We start from the raw sequence: 17657 nt of genomic DNA, 5'->3' as shown, positions 1-17657 counted from the left end.
GGAAACAGAGGTGACATAATGGTTTTGTGCTTCAGTTAGTTTCTCATCCATGAACATTTTGTCACTGTGTGTTGCCCATCTTGAGGAATAATGCTAATCACTTTGTTTACAAACATATCAATTATTTTGGTGGAATCACTGGATAAGTGATAGGAAAAAGCTGTGATGTCGGTTCACTAGTACACAATAAATATGCCAATTCATTGAGATTTTATATCTGACTGATTTATTGTAAAGACAGAGATCCACATATTTATATAACAATGTAGCTGAAATAATACTTTGTCTACGAGATTTTAGGGGGCTATCAATCCCATTATTATTGGAATAGGGTCGTTTCTTTTTGTCATTTTCCAGTTGATGGGCCTATTTACCTTTTTTGACCCTTTAAAGTCCAACCGAAATTAAACTGCATATTTTTGTGACTTCCTTTTAAGAATAAAAGATAGTCACAATAACTCTTATACACGTTGATTTATATGTTTTTACATGGAAATTTCTGTTTGACTTTAAAATGATTAAAACTTGTATACATTTTTAAACAATGCTGTTAGACTTTTTGAAACCTGACTCACTTTCCCTACTCCTATGTCTGTGACAGGAAGGAAAGCAGGCATCCCTGGCTGCTGACTTCTCTGTGACTCAGTTCAAGCACTTGGGCCGGCTCCTTATGGTCCATGGGCGGAACAGCTACAAGAGGTCTGCAGCTCTGAGCCAGTTTGTCATCCACAGGAGCTTGTGCATCAGCACCATGCAGGTAGGCAGAGCCCAGGGTACTTTCGGCTTGTATAACTCAGTTTTACAACAGTTTACACATACAGATAACTCAAATAATTAAACAAGAGGCATGTAAAAATATGACTGTTAGCAAATAAGACAGAGAAACAGAATAGAACAGTGGTTTTTAGAATTTTTCTGCCCAAGGCACACCAAAGGGCAAGCCACAATCTCAAGGCACACCTGTATTCATATCCACACAAAATAGCCTCTATAACCCGTTATCACTCTTATCACTCTAAAAGTTTATTTTTGTTTACTAATACCAATTAAAATTTGACAAACAACTACATTACTCATGAAATATTTATTTACAAAGTACTTCAATAATTCATTTTAAATGTAAAATTTCATCAATAAGAGCAGCAACACAACCATTTAAAACAGACAGGTCGCAAAATTAAAACTGAAAAGAGGTAGAGACAGAAAAGTGTGTGTGTGAGACAGAGAGAGAGAAAGAGAGAGAAAGTAGGAGAGAGCTGGTCTAAGACAGCAGCATCCCTGGTCGAGCAAGATGCAATCACTCTTTACAGACCAAGCTAAGCGAGACGCACTGAGAACGAAAACTAATTCGCATATAAACAGTAAATTCATATCAACAGTGTATGCATTGATTTGAAAACAGAACTTTAGTCTAAACTTGTAAAGAAAAAAGAAATGTATTGAGAACAACAACTAATTTGCATATAAACAGTAAATTCATAACAGAGTATGAATTCAGTTGAAAACAAAACCGTTGTCTAAAATTGTAAAGCCTCCCTACGACAGGCCATTCTGCATCCTGGTCACCGGGAACAAGCACTTTGCGGTGGAAGTCGGCAACAAGCCAGAGCGTATTTCAGTGGATCGCCTCAAACTGGCTCACCTGGACTTGGACCGACCTGTTGGACTTGCCCAGCCCCCACGGCGGGGGCACCAGTGTGGAAATTGCAGGAAAGTAGAGACTGATAATTTCTCTCATTGACTGCACAAACGTGTGTGTCTTTTATTTCTTCTACAAACCAACAACCCGAGCAACATGGCGCTGCTCCAACCAATCATCCTGTAGCTCACCCTTTCATTATGGTGAAGTATGTCCATAGAGTCCGTTACAACCTCACGGATTTCTCATGTTGTTATCCTCCTTCACACTGGCTGTCAATCAGGGCCTTTGATGTGTCACACTCTAATAATTCCCATATCTAGTGCGCGAATGTCAAAAACTGGGGTTCCCTTTGACGGAAGGTTTTTAAAGAAATTATTCTTTTAGGCGGATAATTTGTCTCTGTATTGGGAAATGGGTGTGTACAAAATACTGACAGAAAATTTAAAAATTCATTTATAATTTTTAGTTGTATATTGCAATAATAATATATGGTTTCACAAAATCCCACGGCACACCTGGACTTGCCTCACAGCACGCGGCACACCATTTGGGAACCTAGGGAATAGAATATAACTTCCGTGGAACATATACGTAGCTTCTAAAAGATCTTGACAATTGCAGAGTGTGGCAAAACTGTGCCACAGTCACTGGCATAAAGACATGGAAACCAACGGAGCATGAGGGCATAACAGCCCTTTTATTAAAACAAAGAAATTAAAATCACCACAATTGTAATTTGTGATATTGGGCTATTGTAGCGACTTTGGACATAATTCACCATAATCGGTTCTAGTCGCTTTAAAGAAAGTGTTTCCGGGTTGATAGGATGAGCTACGACGATGGTTGGTTGGGGCAGTGCCACGTTGCTTGGGCTGTTGGTTTTGTAAATAGAAATAAAAGACACATGCGTTTGTGTAGTCAATGAGAGAAATTGTCCGTCGGCAATTTCTACATTGGTGACCCCGACGTTTGTCTGCTGGATGTTTCCAGAGAAAACTCTTTCTGAACATGACAACTAATGCAGTTTCTCTCAAGCTGCTGGAGTTCTGTGAGTCATCAGTCTCGGCTTGGTTTGCCCAGACAGAAGCGCAGTTCGCCTTGCGGGAAATCACTGAGGATGCCACAAAATACTATTATGTGGTGTCGGCTCGGCAGTTCAACAGCAACCAGGGTGGTGAGCCTCCTCAAAAATTCTCCACAGCAGTATAAATACGAGACACTCAAGGCTCACCTGTTGAAAACTTTTGAACTTTCTGACACTGAGCAGGCCAGCCAGCTCTTCTCTCTACAGGGCCTCGGTGACAGTAAGCCGTCTGAATTTATGGACAGGATGCTGGATCTCCTGGGAGAGCACAAGCCCGACTTCCTCTTCATCCAACTGTTTCTGCGACAGCTGCCTTCTCAGGTACGGGCTACTTTAGCCAACACCGCCATCACTGACTGTCGTGCTCTGGCTGAGGAGGCTGATAGATTTTTCCTGGCTGGTCAACAGCACTGCACAGCCGTGTTTTTTCCTGCCCAAACATTTTCACCACTGCCTGGAGACACAACAGTCGCCGCCACAGTAGCGGCTCCTCAACGGCGGCAGGACCACGGCCTGTGTTTTTACCATGCAAAGTTTGGACCCAATGCCAAGCGGTACTGATCTCCATGCAATTTCAGCGTGGCGGGAAACACCGAGACTGGTGCTCAGTAGTGGCCATGTGCGTCGGCCGAACTGTGGCAGGCTGCTCTTCATCAAAGACACCATTTCTGGATGGCGGTTCCTGTGCGACACGGGCATGCAGGGGAGCATCCTGCTCTCTACTTTCCTGCAATTTCAACACTATACAAATAAAATCGACTTGACCTGACAGTTAAAATCTATTTAAAAAGACTAAAAACAGACATCCGTTTAAAAGGCTTGTGTGGGGTGAGAGCTCTGTGGATCCGCGTCCCAACAACCTTCAGCTCTGTCCCTGGCTCATTATGGTGTGGAAACAATTTATCTGTCTTGAATTAATTAGCCTAACTCAGGACAGCTGATCCACACCTCACTCTGCCACACACTGATAGGAAGCTATGGATTCCAGTAATTTAAAACATTAACTGAAATTTATAGACAATGGTAGATTAGTTGAGGGTGCAGTAGGCAGAGCATAGGTAAAAAAGCAACAGATACTTTAGAGTTTACCATCCATCAGGGGTGTGTGATATGAAGATATTAAATCTTAAATGATTAAAATGTCTTCTCGATCCGTCTTTACAGAGAGATCGTTAGTATTGTGCTACAGTGCACATTCTATCAGTTGCAGTTCTATAACTCATACAGGCATCCAAAGTTGTTTTCTCGTCCAAATCTTAAATCACATTATTTGCTAGTCCTTTTCGCACCGTCCCTAGAGACACACCAATAAATCAATAATAGCAAACAGGTAGTGCCTTGGATTTCTACCCCGCCCCCTTTTTATTTAGTAACATGGTGGCATGGATGACAACATGGAGGAGCTGCTCTCTAAAAAGAACTTCCCAGTAATATGGAACTGGGGTAACCCTTCCTTTTACAGTACCCTAATTACTAAGTATTTACCTGATAAATAGATGGTAAATATGGCATATTATTGGGTAATTACCATTGAAAATGAGTAGGAAAATACAGAGAAACTACAGCTGAGATACTAAGAAAAAACTCCACTATTACCCATCAACTCTAGTAGTTGTGACCGGTTTAGGTTGGTAATAACTCAGATATAATTGCATACTTCCTTGAAAAGTAGACAACCATTTCTTAGAATCACCGCCTCTATTACCCTTCAGTTCAAGTTGAAATTGTAGTTATCCAAGGTTTATATTGGTAACAGTTCAAATTTAATTATGTACAATGTAGAAATTAAGATAATACTTTCAATACATTACCTTGTCTTACATAGTTACTGTTCATGGCCCCACCCATTTATAAAAGGTTTATTAGATTTACCTTATAAACTATGGAATTGTTTTTATTTAAGTTGAAAAATTACATCAATACTTACCTGGCAACAACCTCCGCAGGAACAGTTTTCCTCTAATGTCATGGTACATCTTCTTAAACACTGGGTACGCTCTTGCAGACGTTTTTACAATTTATCCAGTGAACTAACTTTACTGTAAAAGGAAGCTTTGTTGGTTTCTGTGGTGTAACCATGTTCTTACCATATCCTTTGTAATAGATTATTCCATTGTCCATGCAGTTAACAGGAATCTGTACCATATTATATGTTCCACAACATTACTAAGTGAAACATGACAATTTACTCAGTAAGTAAGCTGTAACTGTACTCTAAAAGGAAGCCTTGTTTGTTTCCATGGTATTACAAGGCTCTTACCATATATAATAGATTATTACCTTTTCCATGCAATCAACACAGTCTTGTACCATTTAAATTCCACAATATTACTAAAGCCCCTTTCCCACTGGACTAAAAACCCACTAACACCCACTAACATCTGGCTTTTGTCTTTAGTGGGAAAGGTTACGATCAGCATTCATTCCCGGGACAAATGACTCTGTAGTAGTCACGGGTATTTATCGGCTCCAGCTCCGATTGGCAGTGATGGAAACATGACACCCAGCTAGACATGCTAATTTTCACCCTTTTTCTGGCGTGATGTTATGACTCCATCCAAGCAACGCTCGAACATTGTTCCAAATTAATCGGCACGGAGTTTGAAAGAGAGACTGAATAAGTAACAGATATAAAAAAGTAGGAACCACTGTAACATTTTTACTGGCCTCCATGCTGCTTTCTACTGTTTTTTTTGGTTTTTTTTCCAAATCACAGCAGAAACATGACACCCGGGCAGACAAGCTAATTTTCGTTCTTTTTCCAGCGCATTCGTGACATCAAATGTGACACAGCAGAAAAAAGCAAAAAAACAGAAAGGCGTACTCGTCTACTGGCAATGGGATTTTTTTTTTATTTTATATTTTGAGATACTTTATTAGTCCCCATGGGGAAATTCTTCTCTGCACTTAACCCATCCTAGCTGTTTAGCTAGGAGCAGTGGGCAGCGGCCATGCCGCACCCGGGGGCCAACTCCAGTGCCTCTTGCCATGCCTCGGTCAAGGGCACAGACAGCAGTATAAACCCTAACTTGCATGTCTTTTTTTTAATTACATTACATTACATTACAGTCATTTAGCTGATGCTTTTATCCAAAGTGACTTACAATAAGTGCATTTAACGTAGGAAATCAGGAGAACTACTAGTCATCAGAGGTCATAAGTGCATCTAAACAAGCATCTAAGAGCAAAACCAGTGCTAAGGTAAAACCGCAAGATTTTATTTTTTTTATGAGTGAATACAATAAGTGCTAAGAACAAGTAACAGGGTAGTAGTTCTTGAAGAGGTGAGTTTTCAACCTGCGCCGAAAGATAGGCAACAACTCTGCTGTCCTGACATCATGTGACAGTTTACCCACCAGCAGCACTGGACCTCATTTATACACTTATATATTGATGTATTCTATTTCTATTTAAAATGCACTTTAATTTGACCCTCTCCAAAAAAAAAAAAAAAAAATTCTACTCTGGTAAACAAACTGAAAGAAAAGGCTCTGAGACATACTGTATAGTTATGAAGTGGTATCAGACTGGTATATGCTGATCATGTTAAAAAACAATAATATTCGGTGTGTTGTATTGGCTCAAAAAATCCCAAATCGAAGCATCTCTTGTTATGGTCTGTGATCTGGGCTCTCTCATCCCCTGATTGGTGCTTTAATTCACCTGCGCCCGTGTGCCTGAATGACCCGGATTGCTCGGCTTCACTCACCTCCCCTGTCTCCAGTTGGCTGGCCGGTTCCTGCGCACCTGCGCCCAATCTCCCCTATTGGCCTCTCCTGGATATATATGTCCCTTGGTTGCTCTGGCACTTTGTCGATTCGTCTCACACTCTCACTGAGACACACACTGAGACTCAGAGACTTTTGATCACTGGAGTGTTTCGTCTGTTGTGAGCTTTCCCCGCTGTCTATTCCTCCTGTTTGTAAATTTGCCACTTCCTGTTGTGAGCCTTCCCTGCTGTCTGTACCTGCCTTCTAAACCTGCTATTTGTTAGTCTCGTATAATAGAGTTGTCTGAACCGGTTGCCTCCACTGTCTGCGCTCGGGTCCTCTCCCTGCTACCATTGTGACAGTACGAATCAACCAGTATGAACCCAGCAGATGGTTCGGCGTACCATAGACAACGTAGGCCGAGGCCGGTGTCTGGGGTGAATGGCCTCTGGCAAGGGATTGTTCGGCTGGATAACTAGCAGTCAGTCTCCCAGTCTGCAGACACTGATCCCGCTAGCCGTCAGCCTGCCTACTAGCTGGTAAACCACCAATCAAGGGGATGGTGCTAAGCCGGCTCCAGCCCTGGACCCATTCTGGGGAACCCACCTGGCCAGGGGATGTCCCCGGAGTCTCCGGCGGTCCCATGTTCCTCAGCAGCCGGCCGACGTCCTGTCCGACTACCAGTCGCCGGCCACACTGGCCAACTCCTTCTACAGGTTCCTGTTCGGCCGGCCACCTTGGCCGACCTGTCAGGATCAACTGCCCAGCGTCCCCGAGTCTCAGCTGCCCAGCGTCCCCAGGGCGCCTCCGAAGCCTGCTCCACAAGCGGCTACCGAGCCTGCTCCACGAGTGGCCGCCACGCCGCCTCCAAGGTTTGTTTCCCGAGCAGCTGTCCCGCCAGCCCCGAGGTCTGTTTGCCCCGCCGCCTCCGAAGTCTGTTTGCCCAGTGACCTCCAGCCACAGCAGTACTGTCGGGGTAATCCATCTGCCCGTCCGCCGGAGATGTTCTGCATCCTGATCGCCCTCCTGATCGGTCTCAGGCCATCTATCTGAGATCCCTGGCCCCATTCATCCTCCCCCAGGGCCCCTCTGTCCATCCTGCTGGGTCCTTTGGTTTTGGGATGTCTGGAATCCATCCCTTGAGAGGGGGGTCCTGTCATGGTCTGTGATCTGGGCTCTCCCATCCCCTGATTGGTGCTTTAATTCACCTGTGCCTGAATGACCCGGATTGCTCAGCTTCCCTCACTTCCCCCATCTCCAATTGGCTGGCCAGTTCCTGCGCCCAATCTCCCAGATTGGCCTCCCCTGGGTATATATGTCCCTTGGTTGCTCTGGCGCTTTGTCGATTCGTCTCACTGAGACTCAGACTTTTGATTGCCAGAGTGCCCCATCTGTTTTGAGCATTCCCCGCTGTCTATTCCTCCCGTTTGTACCTGCTGTTTGTAAGTTTGCCACTTGCTATTGTGAGCCTTCCCCACTATCTGTACTTGCTCTTTGTTAGTCTCATAATAAGAGTTGTCTGAACCGGTTGCCTCCACCATCTGTACTTGGGTCCTCTCGCTACTACCATCTTGACATCTCTGGTAAAATCCCACCTTTCCCCCTACAAGCAAGCCCTTAGATATCATCGCCAATGTCATCAAACAGGATCTCATCACCATCTCCAGGACCAAAGGTGTCTGTCTCATTGATTTTGGCATGCTCAGGAAGCTCCCCAAAGGCTTTCAAACTGCGAGCCTCATTTGCGTTATACTTGAGTATGACGTCAACTTTGTTGTCCTGGTAATCTCTCAACCCAACCTGGATGATATCTGATGTGTTGATCTAAACCTTTTTCCAGAGTTTTCCCCTGATGTGGCAAAGCTACTTGACTCCATCAAAACACATAACCTCTAGATGTCCATTCCCCAGCATTTTAATCACCTGAGCATATTCTTGGCCATCCTCTTTGAACACCAACTCTCTTTTCTCACTCATTTTCATTTTTTCCACATCGCCAATTCTTTCCACCTTTACCTTTTTTTATTTTTGGGCATATTCTTGAGCCCTTGGACTTGCTGTTCACAGTAGGCAGAAACAAGTTGCTGTTATGTGATATGGTATTTACAATGGTCAATGAAATCAGATCAAAATCAGAAAGGAGTCAATCGCTTATTTTAGCAAGTTTCCCCGTGTTTAAAAAAAAACCGCTTGTATGCGCTAATTTCGGTGGAAAAGGGGTGTAAGTAAAACATGACAATTTACTTAGTAAGTAAGCTGAAAATTTACTGTAAAGGATTTTTTTTGTATTCATGGTATTACCAGGCTCTTAACCATATAATTTGTAACAGATTTCTGAAACTGACTGTCACAATCATTAGCAAGATTATTCCCTTTCCCATGCAATAAACACAAACTTTTTCCATGTAGTTCTACAGTGTTACTAGGTGAGACATTGCAAATTACAGAGTAAGTAAACTGAAAATGTACTGTAAAAGAAAGTTGTTTTTTTTTAATCACATGGTAATACAATGTTACTATAATGTAACTGGTCCAGTGGTTACCACTGTTGCCACGCAGCAAGAAGGTCCTGGGTTTGAACCCCAGGTCGTCCCAGGTCCTTTCTGTGTGGAGTTTGCATGTTCTCCCCCTGTCTGTGTGGGTTTCCTCCAGGTGCTCTAGTTTCCTCCCACCATCAAAAAGACATGGCTCGATGGTGCTGTGATTGGATGAAACTGTTGGGGGCAGGGAGTGCCTTCCATGCAGCGCTGCCTTGAAGAGTACGTTGGGGGCTTAAAACACCATTGAAGAAAGACATGCATGTTAGGGTAATACTCCTGTGTGTGCCCCAGACCAAGGCAATGGAAAGAAGAACTGGAGTTGGTCCCCGGGTGCTGCAGCTGCCCACTGCTCCTGTACAATAGAATGGGTTAAAGGCAGAGAAAAAATTCATTGTAAGAATACAATGACAAAATAAAGTGGCTTTCTTCTGGCTTTCTTTCTTCTATATGTAACAAAGAGACAACGCCCTACCATAGAAAATAAAAACACAAAACCCTTCAAAATTTGTTCAAAATATGAATTTAATTGTTGTCCTACAAAGGCAAAATGCAAAATGCAAAACCGGGTTCAAAGAGCCAACTCCCTACCATATAGTATATTAAAAAGAAGAAAAAAAACTGAATCCATGGAAGGTTGTGTCCTGTCTCAACACCATGGGACAGTTTGTTGCACAGGTAGATAAATGTTTCTTCTAGACATTCTGAAGTTCTGCGCTCACTGAGTTGTAGGGAAGACAGGAACAATCACATCCCACCACACGGGAGCTCAGTTGACTGTCCAAACGTAGTCTGCGGCGGCAACTTTGCAGAGCGTGAAATAGCTGAAATATACATTCACAGCATACATATTTTAATAATACATTTTATTTGTGGGCACCTTCGAGAGCACTCAAGGACAGCTTACAGAACACAGTTAAAAAAAACAAGCAGCACTGTATCAGACAGCATAAAATCAAAACAAAGCAGGGTAGACAAAAAGTTAATACAACGGATAAGTATAAAATCCTCATCTGCACAAAACTCAATGAAGTGTGTATCAGATTGAATATGCCAGTTTGAAAAGGTGCATTTTGAGATGGGATTTGAAGGTTGAAAGAGAGTCAATGTTGTGAATTTTGATATGTAACAGTGGTAGTTAAAGTTCATTAAATACTTTGTAACACTGCACTTGGTTTGTATATAGCAACTGTGACCCTAAACACTTATGCTAACGTTAGGTACCAGATTAGCTTACCCTCTTGCGTCGCCTTTGAGCAACCAGTTGTCTCGTCATCTTAGCTTTGTTGTAGGACTTCCCAAACGCTCCTGTTTTTTTTTCCCCGCAGTCTCTTGTCTTGCTGCGTTCAACCTCTTCTGAAACAAAATTTGTGTCCTTGCTGTGACAAACAGCCACATACTGAGAATCAAAAACACAATCCCTTTAATATCTTCCATTGTTCTTGTGTGTTGCGCTGAAGATGACCTCAGCAGTTTCACGCCATGACGTGAAAATATTTCAAAGATATTTTTCCCACACAGGCAGCACGGTTGTGCAGTGGTTAGTGCGGTCGCCTCACAGCAAGAAGATCCTGGGTTCGAGCCCCGGGGTAGTCCAATCTTGGGGGTCGTCCCGGGTCGTCCTCTGTGTGGAGTTTGCATGTTCTCTCCGTGTCTGCGTGGGTTTCCTCCCGGGGGCTCTAGTTTCCTCCCACAGTCCAAAGACATGTAGGTCAGGTGAATTGGCTGTACTAAATTGTCCCTAGGTGTGTGTGTGTGTGTTTGTGGGCCCTGTGATGGCCTGGCAGCCTGCCCAGGGTGTCTCCATGCCTGCCACCCAATGACTGCTGGAATAGGCTCCAGCATCCCCGCGACCCTGAGAGCAGGATAAGTGGTTCAGATAATGGATGGATGGATGGATTTTTCCCACACAGTCATTCCACTGCTGTTCTCAGATTGCTGCAACAATGGCTATATATTTTTGAAATGGGTAAATTAGTTTGATTGTACTCAAAATAGTCTCAGAAACCAACGTGAAAGGAATCATTATAAGACCGTGGATTATAATTCTGCCTGAAAAAATGGTGATATGATATATTTGCCATATCGCCCACCCCTACCATCCATGCTGAAAATACATGTACCTCACAACAACCAGTTACTTGAAATTCATAATGTCTGCCAAATAGGATATGTTATTATAAAGCTTTAGCAGAGAGTTATAGACTGGCAAGAAATACCTAAATGCAAGGCAGAGAACAATAAAAGAGAGGTTTGGCAAGAGACCCAAGTCTGAGGAAGCAGTGACGGGATAACTTAGTGAGAGGTTTCAGGGGTGACCCTTAGTTGGGTGGGGTTCATCGTGAGTCAGAGGAGTGGGCCCACGGTGCCCTGCCGAACATCCCACCCCCAAGTCCCGTGTTCTAGTCCAACTTCAGCTCCCAGCACAGAGTGAAAGCCCATGACTCACTGGGCCATGGATCTTCAAGTTTATTGAGACCTTCCTCCACATGTCTCATATTACCACTGACCACAACCAAGACTGTGACCTGCTTAGTATAGGGCCGCCTTAGTATTTGGACTGTCCACGTGTTGGAGGATCATATTAGAATAGGTCACTGAGGCTGACTTCTCCGTGGCAGTGGTGCTGTGGTAGAATGATCATACTTCTAGTGCTTGACCTACTTTTAGCTTTGTGTGTTCAGTGTTAGGTTAAGCTAGGTTAGTGTATGGTTACCCTCTGTATTGTGAATCTCTGTTCTGTGAGTAGAGTAGATTGATGATATTTCTTCTAATTCGCTAGTTTATAAAATCAATTTCTATACTTTTATTAATTATTTGTTTAATTCATTTGACCCATTAATGATATATTTTTCTGTCTGTAATGTTTGGAAAGTGATGTCACTGATTTCTTCCGTTACTGTCTCTAATGCCATGCAGCTAGTAAATAAAGAATAACTAATGACTCATCTATCTCTTTTCCTTTTACCCCTAGGCAGTTTTTTCTTCTGTTTTCTACTTTGCCTCAGTGCCACTCTACCAAGGATTCCTAGTTATCGGGTGAGCCAAACACTTTGAATCGTGATGACTAATCACCACGGTATTTTGCTGCCTCGGTTCTCTGGCATTTCTTCTGTGTTGAAGCACTGTTGAGTTGACAAGATGGGAAAATGTGAAAGCTCTTATGCTCTGCAATAATGCACTCAATGAATGAATCTTAACAATCAAGTGCATTAAACACTTCCTAGAGTCTAACTGGCTGTGAATCATGCGTTTCAGCTATTCCACCATCTATACCATGTTTCCCGTTTTTTCCCTCGTGCTGGATAAAGATGTGAAGTCAGAGGTTGCCATGCTCTACCCAGAATTATACAAAGATCTCTTGAAGGTACAATATTTATTTAATAGTCACTGATTGTTACAGCATGCTACTATCCATGTTAGTATACATAGCCCCCACAGGATCCAGCGCTGCTTAGTCTAGAACCAAATTTGAAGAATAATTAATCTCACGTTTCGTTCTGCTATTTCAGGGTCGACCGCTTTCTTTCAAGACGTTTTTGATATGGGTCCTGATAAGTATCTATCAAGGTAAGCAATTACTTGTACAGCAGAATCACAGTCACAATCCAAATAACTAATTTTATCAAGTAGAAAATATACTGAAATTCAATGGCATTAGTTGATCCACATGCTAACTTACATAGCATCACTGCATATACGGAGGCATACCGCAAATGCAGCAGGACTTTACATAAAGTGCAGACATACAGGAGGCAGTAGGGTATACATTCAGCATTGATTATTCATATGAACGCAAATAATATGGTATGCTGTATGTTAGCACCTATAGAAAAGGTGTAGTAAGGATTAAGAAGCAGTATTTTGTAGGAAAGACTTGGATTTTAACTAAACTGCCAGTGTAAAGTTACTAAAAACTGCTTTAGTCTGCTTTGTGATATATTTGTGATGTATAATGCTTCCGTAAGAGCTTTGCATACGTTCTTCCTACATGATAGAAGAGTTTTATTTGTGTTTGTAGCAGTTGTATATGTTAAATAACCTGAGGTGGTTTTCTGACATGGGCCATTTGTATTACAAAGGCAGTTCCCGAGGCATCCAAAGCTTCTTGCCAAAGCCTTTTGTCCACAGCTCACACCCAACCTTCTCTCTGTCAAAATAATTTGTTTGATGAATATTTTAGTTTTCAGTTGACTGTAATTTTCCTCGAACAAAACTGCTGGTGTTTTAAAATTATTCAAGATTTGTCTGTTATCAATTTCCCCACCATTAATTTTACCTCTTTAAATGATCTCAATAGATCCATTTTAGGTGAATAAACAGTAAAGCTACAAGCACAAAGCTTTTTCTCTGATTACTGTAAGATATTTTTTCTTAGTATGATTTCTTGTATCAAATCCAGTATCAAATCCATTCTTAATCACAGGAAGTATTCTGTTTCTGGTTAAAAAAACTCTTGGTAAAAACCTGAAGAAAAAAAATGATGGTGGTGGTGGTGGTGGGAGGTTCTGAAATATTGGCATTGACTTAGTCTCACATTTGACTCTATCTTTGTTTCACAGGTAGTATCATTATGTACGGGGCAATGCTGCTCTTTGAATCGGAATTTGTTCATATCGTCGCCATTTCCTTCACCTCTCTTATTCTCACTGAATTGCTGATGGTGGCCCTGACCATTCAGACTTGGCACTGGCTCATGATCGTGGGGGAACTCCTTAGTTTGGCTTGTTATGTTGCCTCGCTTGTCTTCCTGCATGAATTCATTGGTGAGTAAACGCATACCTGAACACACACACACATGTACGGACACACAAGTGCTCTGCCCACACATTAGGTCACACTTGTATGAATGAAAAAGATTAGGTCAGTGTATTTGATAGTGACAAGGGAAAGAATGCAGCATGAATTTGTTTCAACATACCCTTTGACTGATTGATTGTTTGGGTCTTTTCCTGGCCTTGAAATAGTACGTCAGCATCAACAATGAGGGGGACCTGTCCATTCGTACTGTGCCTCTGGTGTCCAGTTAGCCCTGTTATGCTGAGGTTATCAGGAAGGTTTAAGGTGAACACAGTGACAAATTGTCCTGGTATGAAGCAAGTTTGGGCACAGCATAGTGTCAAAGAGGAAATGCCAAAGGCTCCTGTTGATTTCCTGTGCCAGCTACCATGGCCTGCCAAGGTCCATGTGTTTACCATGGAAATGAAGGTTCCAGAGTCAGCGTAAGCACAACATGTTAAATTAGATTCAAAACAGGAGAATAACTTACTGGAGAAAAACTCCTTGGCGTTGGTTTTTTACATTATTCTATTGCAGTCTATCTGTTGTCAGCCCATTTGGGTCTGACAACAGACTATTTGGGACTTGTTTACTTCATCTACCTTTAAAAAAAAAAACGACAATTTTCATTCTCCTATATTGAGATTCATGACACATACAATACCCAAATGGAGCTTTCCAAACACTTATTTTAGGCCTTTATGTGGGGTGTGGAGTTCTACTTTGAGCCTGCAATCTAGACCACTGAGCATCATGACTGGATTGTGGTCAAACATACCGTTTTTGGACACTTTTTCTCTTTCTGGAAGTCACACTGAAATTAGATTTTCAAGACCTCGTCTACCTTCTTGTATCCAGCGCATGAGCATATGTTGCCAAAAAGTTATTTTGACTTTTATATTGTATATTGATATCTTTCTGTTTAGGTTAAATTTTCCACTTGTTTAAGTTGAAGCCTTATTTATATGTGAATATTCTTACTCAAGTTCTAAGAGAGGTTGTATTTGATTTGTCATTCATTCATTACACTTAAACGAGGTGGTGCTCAGCGATGCCAAATTAACATCATACGCCTGTAGTACCACATGAGATAGAGAGAGGATGCACTTTCCCCTAGTGGCAAAATCTTAAATAAGTTGAGTAAGAGTCAGTGAATTTGGTGAACCTCCATTATATCAAAACTGTTAACTGTCCTTTAAATAACTGCATCAGCCCAGCTTTGAGTTAAGGGATCTTTAAATGACAGAAAATTATATGGTTAGATGATATTAATGATATTCAGAAGAGTCAAACAACACCATCACATGTCAGTGTTACACGCATCCTCAAACTCACACTGACCCTTGACTCCATCTGTTTCAGATGTATATTTCATCACCACAGTGTCATTCCTGTGGAAGGTGACTGTCATCACCCTGGTGAGCTGTCTCCCACTTTACATTCTCAAGTACCTGCGCAGGCGATTTTCTCCACCCAACTACTCTAAGCTCACTTCCTAGAGAGCGTGTGCGGAGCTTCCTGTGGCTTTCTTGTTTCCAGCCTGATTGACTATAGGCATACAGAGAGATGTCCCTCTCACATCCGACAGAGCCTGAACCTGGACTAGAGAATTAAAAATGGTGTTTTGCCCCCTTAGTTATTCTGAAATGGTTCCATTTGAAAATTTAAAGGACAAAAAGCATTTCTGGTGGTTAAGATTGCTTGGTTTTATATGCAAGAGTTTTAGATAAAATCAATGTTCCTTGCCACATGTGTTGGATGCAGAAGCCATGAAGTACTCTGATTTGAGAAAATGTGCATTACCAGCCACTACTGGTTGCAGCCGCAAAATGTCTGATGTCAGGTATCATCATAAGCATAAAATTGTTCTGAACAGTGAAATGTCAAATTACCAGTGCAATGATGGATTAACATAACTCCTTTAGGCCTGTCCTTATAAAAGGTTTAATAGGTTATTTTAATCATGAATGCTATAAAAAGTAATGAAAAAAATAGAGATTATGAAAACTGTGATTAAATTAATCGTACCAAATGGTCAGACTTCCTTTCATTCGTAGATTTTGGTATTGAAACATGGCTCAGTAATGTAATTTTCCAGTTAAATTCTTAAAATCAAAGCCTAATACAAAATCCGACATCAAAATTGACAGCGGTTTCTCAGGACTTGATTCATGCCCTTCATAAATAGTAATTTCCACATAGAGTTTGACAATTATGTGGTACTGATGTGTGTACTGACCAGGCACCGCATTTAACACACGTCTGCGAGTTTGTCTTATTTGTTTGTGCGTCACTCCAGTGCTGCAGCCCGACATGATGGAGGTGGTGTGGTTGTTTTTTCAGCATGACCCATGGCGCTCTGATGTTAAATCCGTCTTTGTCTTTTTGCGAGAATGCTGAATGGCAAAGTTGTAAGCGTTTGAGGAGCCTGCTGCAGAAAGCCACAAACGGGTATTGGTTATTTGCAGCCAAAGCATTCATCAGTGTCACCCGACAGGCTCTGTTCTTCAGGGGGTGTGTGCCCTCTCATGTGGCCGCTCCGCAGGCCAACACTGGCCGCACTTTAGCGTTGCATGATGATTCACTGTAGTCATGACCTAAAGCCATAACTGAAAATACTCCGCTTGACCAACGTGCAGCCTCCCCCTTTCCTGCCTTGTTGTCCGACTCATAGCCCCCCCCCCCCGATTCTCACTTGCTGCTGCCAACTCCCACAGATTAACTATGAAAGAAAAGACAGATCAAACCCGAACTCCTATGCCAAGTAAAATGTGAATAGCTTCAATAAAAATTACTGCACATTCAAAAGAAGAGAGATACTCTCAATCCATTCTTGATAATTCATTTCACCAGTGCTGCAATGATCGAAATAGTGTAAGTACTTAGTAGTTAGTGGTAATGTTGTCATCATTTCTCATTTCCATCTCTATTTTTGTGGGCCGTTAACGAAGACGTTAAGATCATGAAATGGTCACCCTGTTGATGTGACTGGGTGAATCTACAAGTGTCAAAGACTACAAACAAGGTGCCATAAGTATATTCCATGTGTTGAATTAAATTTTCAATCCCTACTGAGCTTAACGAGCATTTTGCACAGATTTTAATTTTGTACAATTGATCTTTTCTTTTTTTTTGTCCGTTTATTGAATGTTGAAAAACATAACTGGTTGTGTTTATCATTTAACCATAGCCATTGTGACTGGCCTGTAAATAACTTGTTTGATCGTTGTTGTTGTTGTTGCTGTTAGGTTTTTTTTAATTTATTAACCCTTTTCAGTTATGAAAATTTCATTCTGATTGGCAGAACAAAAAGGGAGGATTGTGTTGATGTTGATATAGTGATGATGATCAATAAATCTCATGTTTTCTTTTTCGAGTGTCATTTTTCCTGTATGTGTATTTTTCCTGTATGCAGCACGGTGGCACAGCGGTTAGTGCGGTTGCCTCACAGCAAGAAGCTCCTGGGTTTGAGCCCCGGGGTAGTCCAATAGTCCAACCTTGGGGGCCGTCCCGGGTCGTCCTCTGTGTGGAGTTTGCATGTTCTCCCCGTGTCTGCATGGGTTTCCTCCGGGAGCTCCGGCTTTCTCCTACAGTCCAAAGACACGTTGGTCAGGTGAATCGGCCATACTAAATTGCCCCTAGGTGTGTGTGTGTGTGTGTGTGTGTGTGTGTGTGTGTGCGTGCGTGCGTGCGTGCGTGCGTGCGTGCGTGCGTGCGTGCGTGCGTGCGTGCGTGCGTGCGTGTGTGTGTGTCGGCCCTCTGATGACCTGGTGGCCCGTCCAGGGTGTCTCCCCGCCCAATGACTGCTGGGAGAGGCTCCAGCATCCCGTGACCCCTGTTGGGATAAGCGGCCTGGACAGTGGCTGGTGTAATGGAAAGTTACAAACTTACACAGGTTCTGCTGT

At 42.3% G+C, this 17657-nt stretch overlaps 1 protein-coding gene and 1 long non-coding RNA gene across 2 annotated transcripts in view; one reads left to right on the top strand and one right to left on the bottom strand.

Annotated features, from left to right (window-relative positions):
* Nucleotides 1-17124, top strand: part of LOC130106650 (probable phospholipid-transporting ATPase IIA) — a 57021-nt gene extending 39897 nt beyond the window's left edge. The window contains exons 23-28 of the mRNA XM_056272838.1: nt 602-757; nt 11948-12012; nt 12232-12340; nt 12486-12543; nt 13536-13739; nt 15115-17124. Coding sequence (XP_056128813.1) covers nt 602-757; nt 11948-12012; nt 12232-12340; nt 12486-12543; nt 13536-13739; nt 15115-15251 — 729 coding nt within the window. The 3' untranslated portion in view covers nt 15252-17124. The remainder of the gene's footprint in view (nt 1-601; nt 758-11947; nt 12013-12231; nt 12341-12485; nt 12544-13535; nt 13740-15114) is intronic.
* Nucleotides 9311-10351, bottom strand: LOC130106651 (uncharacterized). The gene is made up of 3 exons (XR_008809759.1): nt 10211-10351; nt 9696-9797; nt 9311-9328 (listed from the first exon to the last, which is right to left on the bottom strand). It is a non-coding gene; the product is annotated as an uncharacterized LOC130106651 (long non-coding RNA).
* Nucleotides 17125-17657: the final 533 nt, after the last annotated feature.

The sequence above is a fragment of the Lampris incognitus genome, chromosome 2 (genome assembly GCF_029633865.1).
Source record: "Lampris incognitus isolate fLamInc1 chromosome 2, fLamInc1.hap2, whole genome shotgun sequence".
Lineage (NCBI taxonomy): Eukaryota > Metazoa > Chordata > Actinopteri > Lampriformes > Lampridae > Lampris > Lampris incognitus.
Note: the sequence above shows the minus strand (reverse complement) of the source record. Positions and strands in the feature narration are given on the sequence as shown.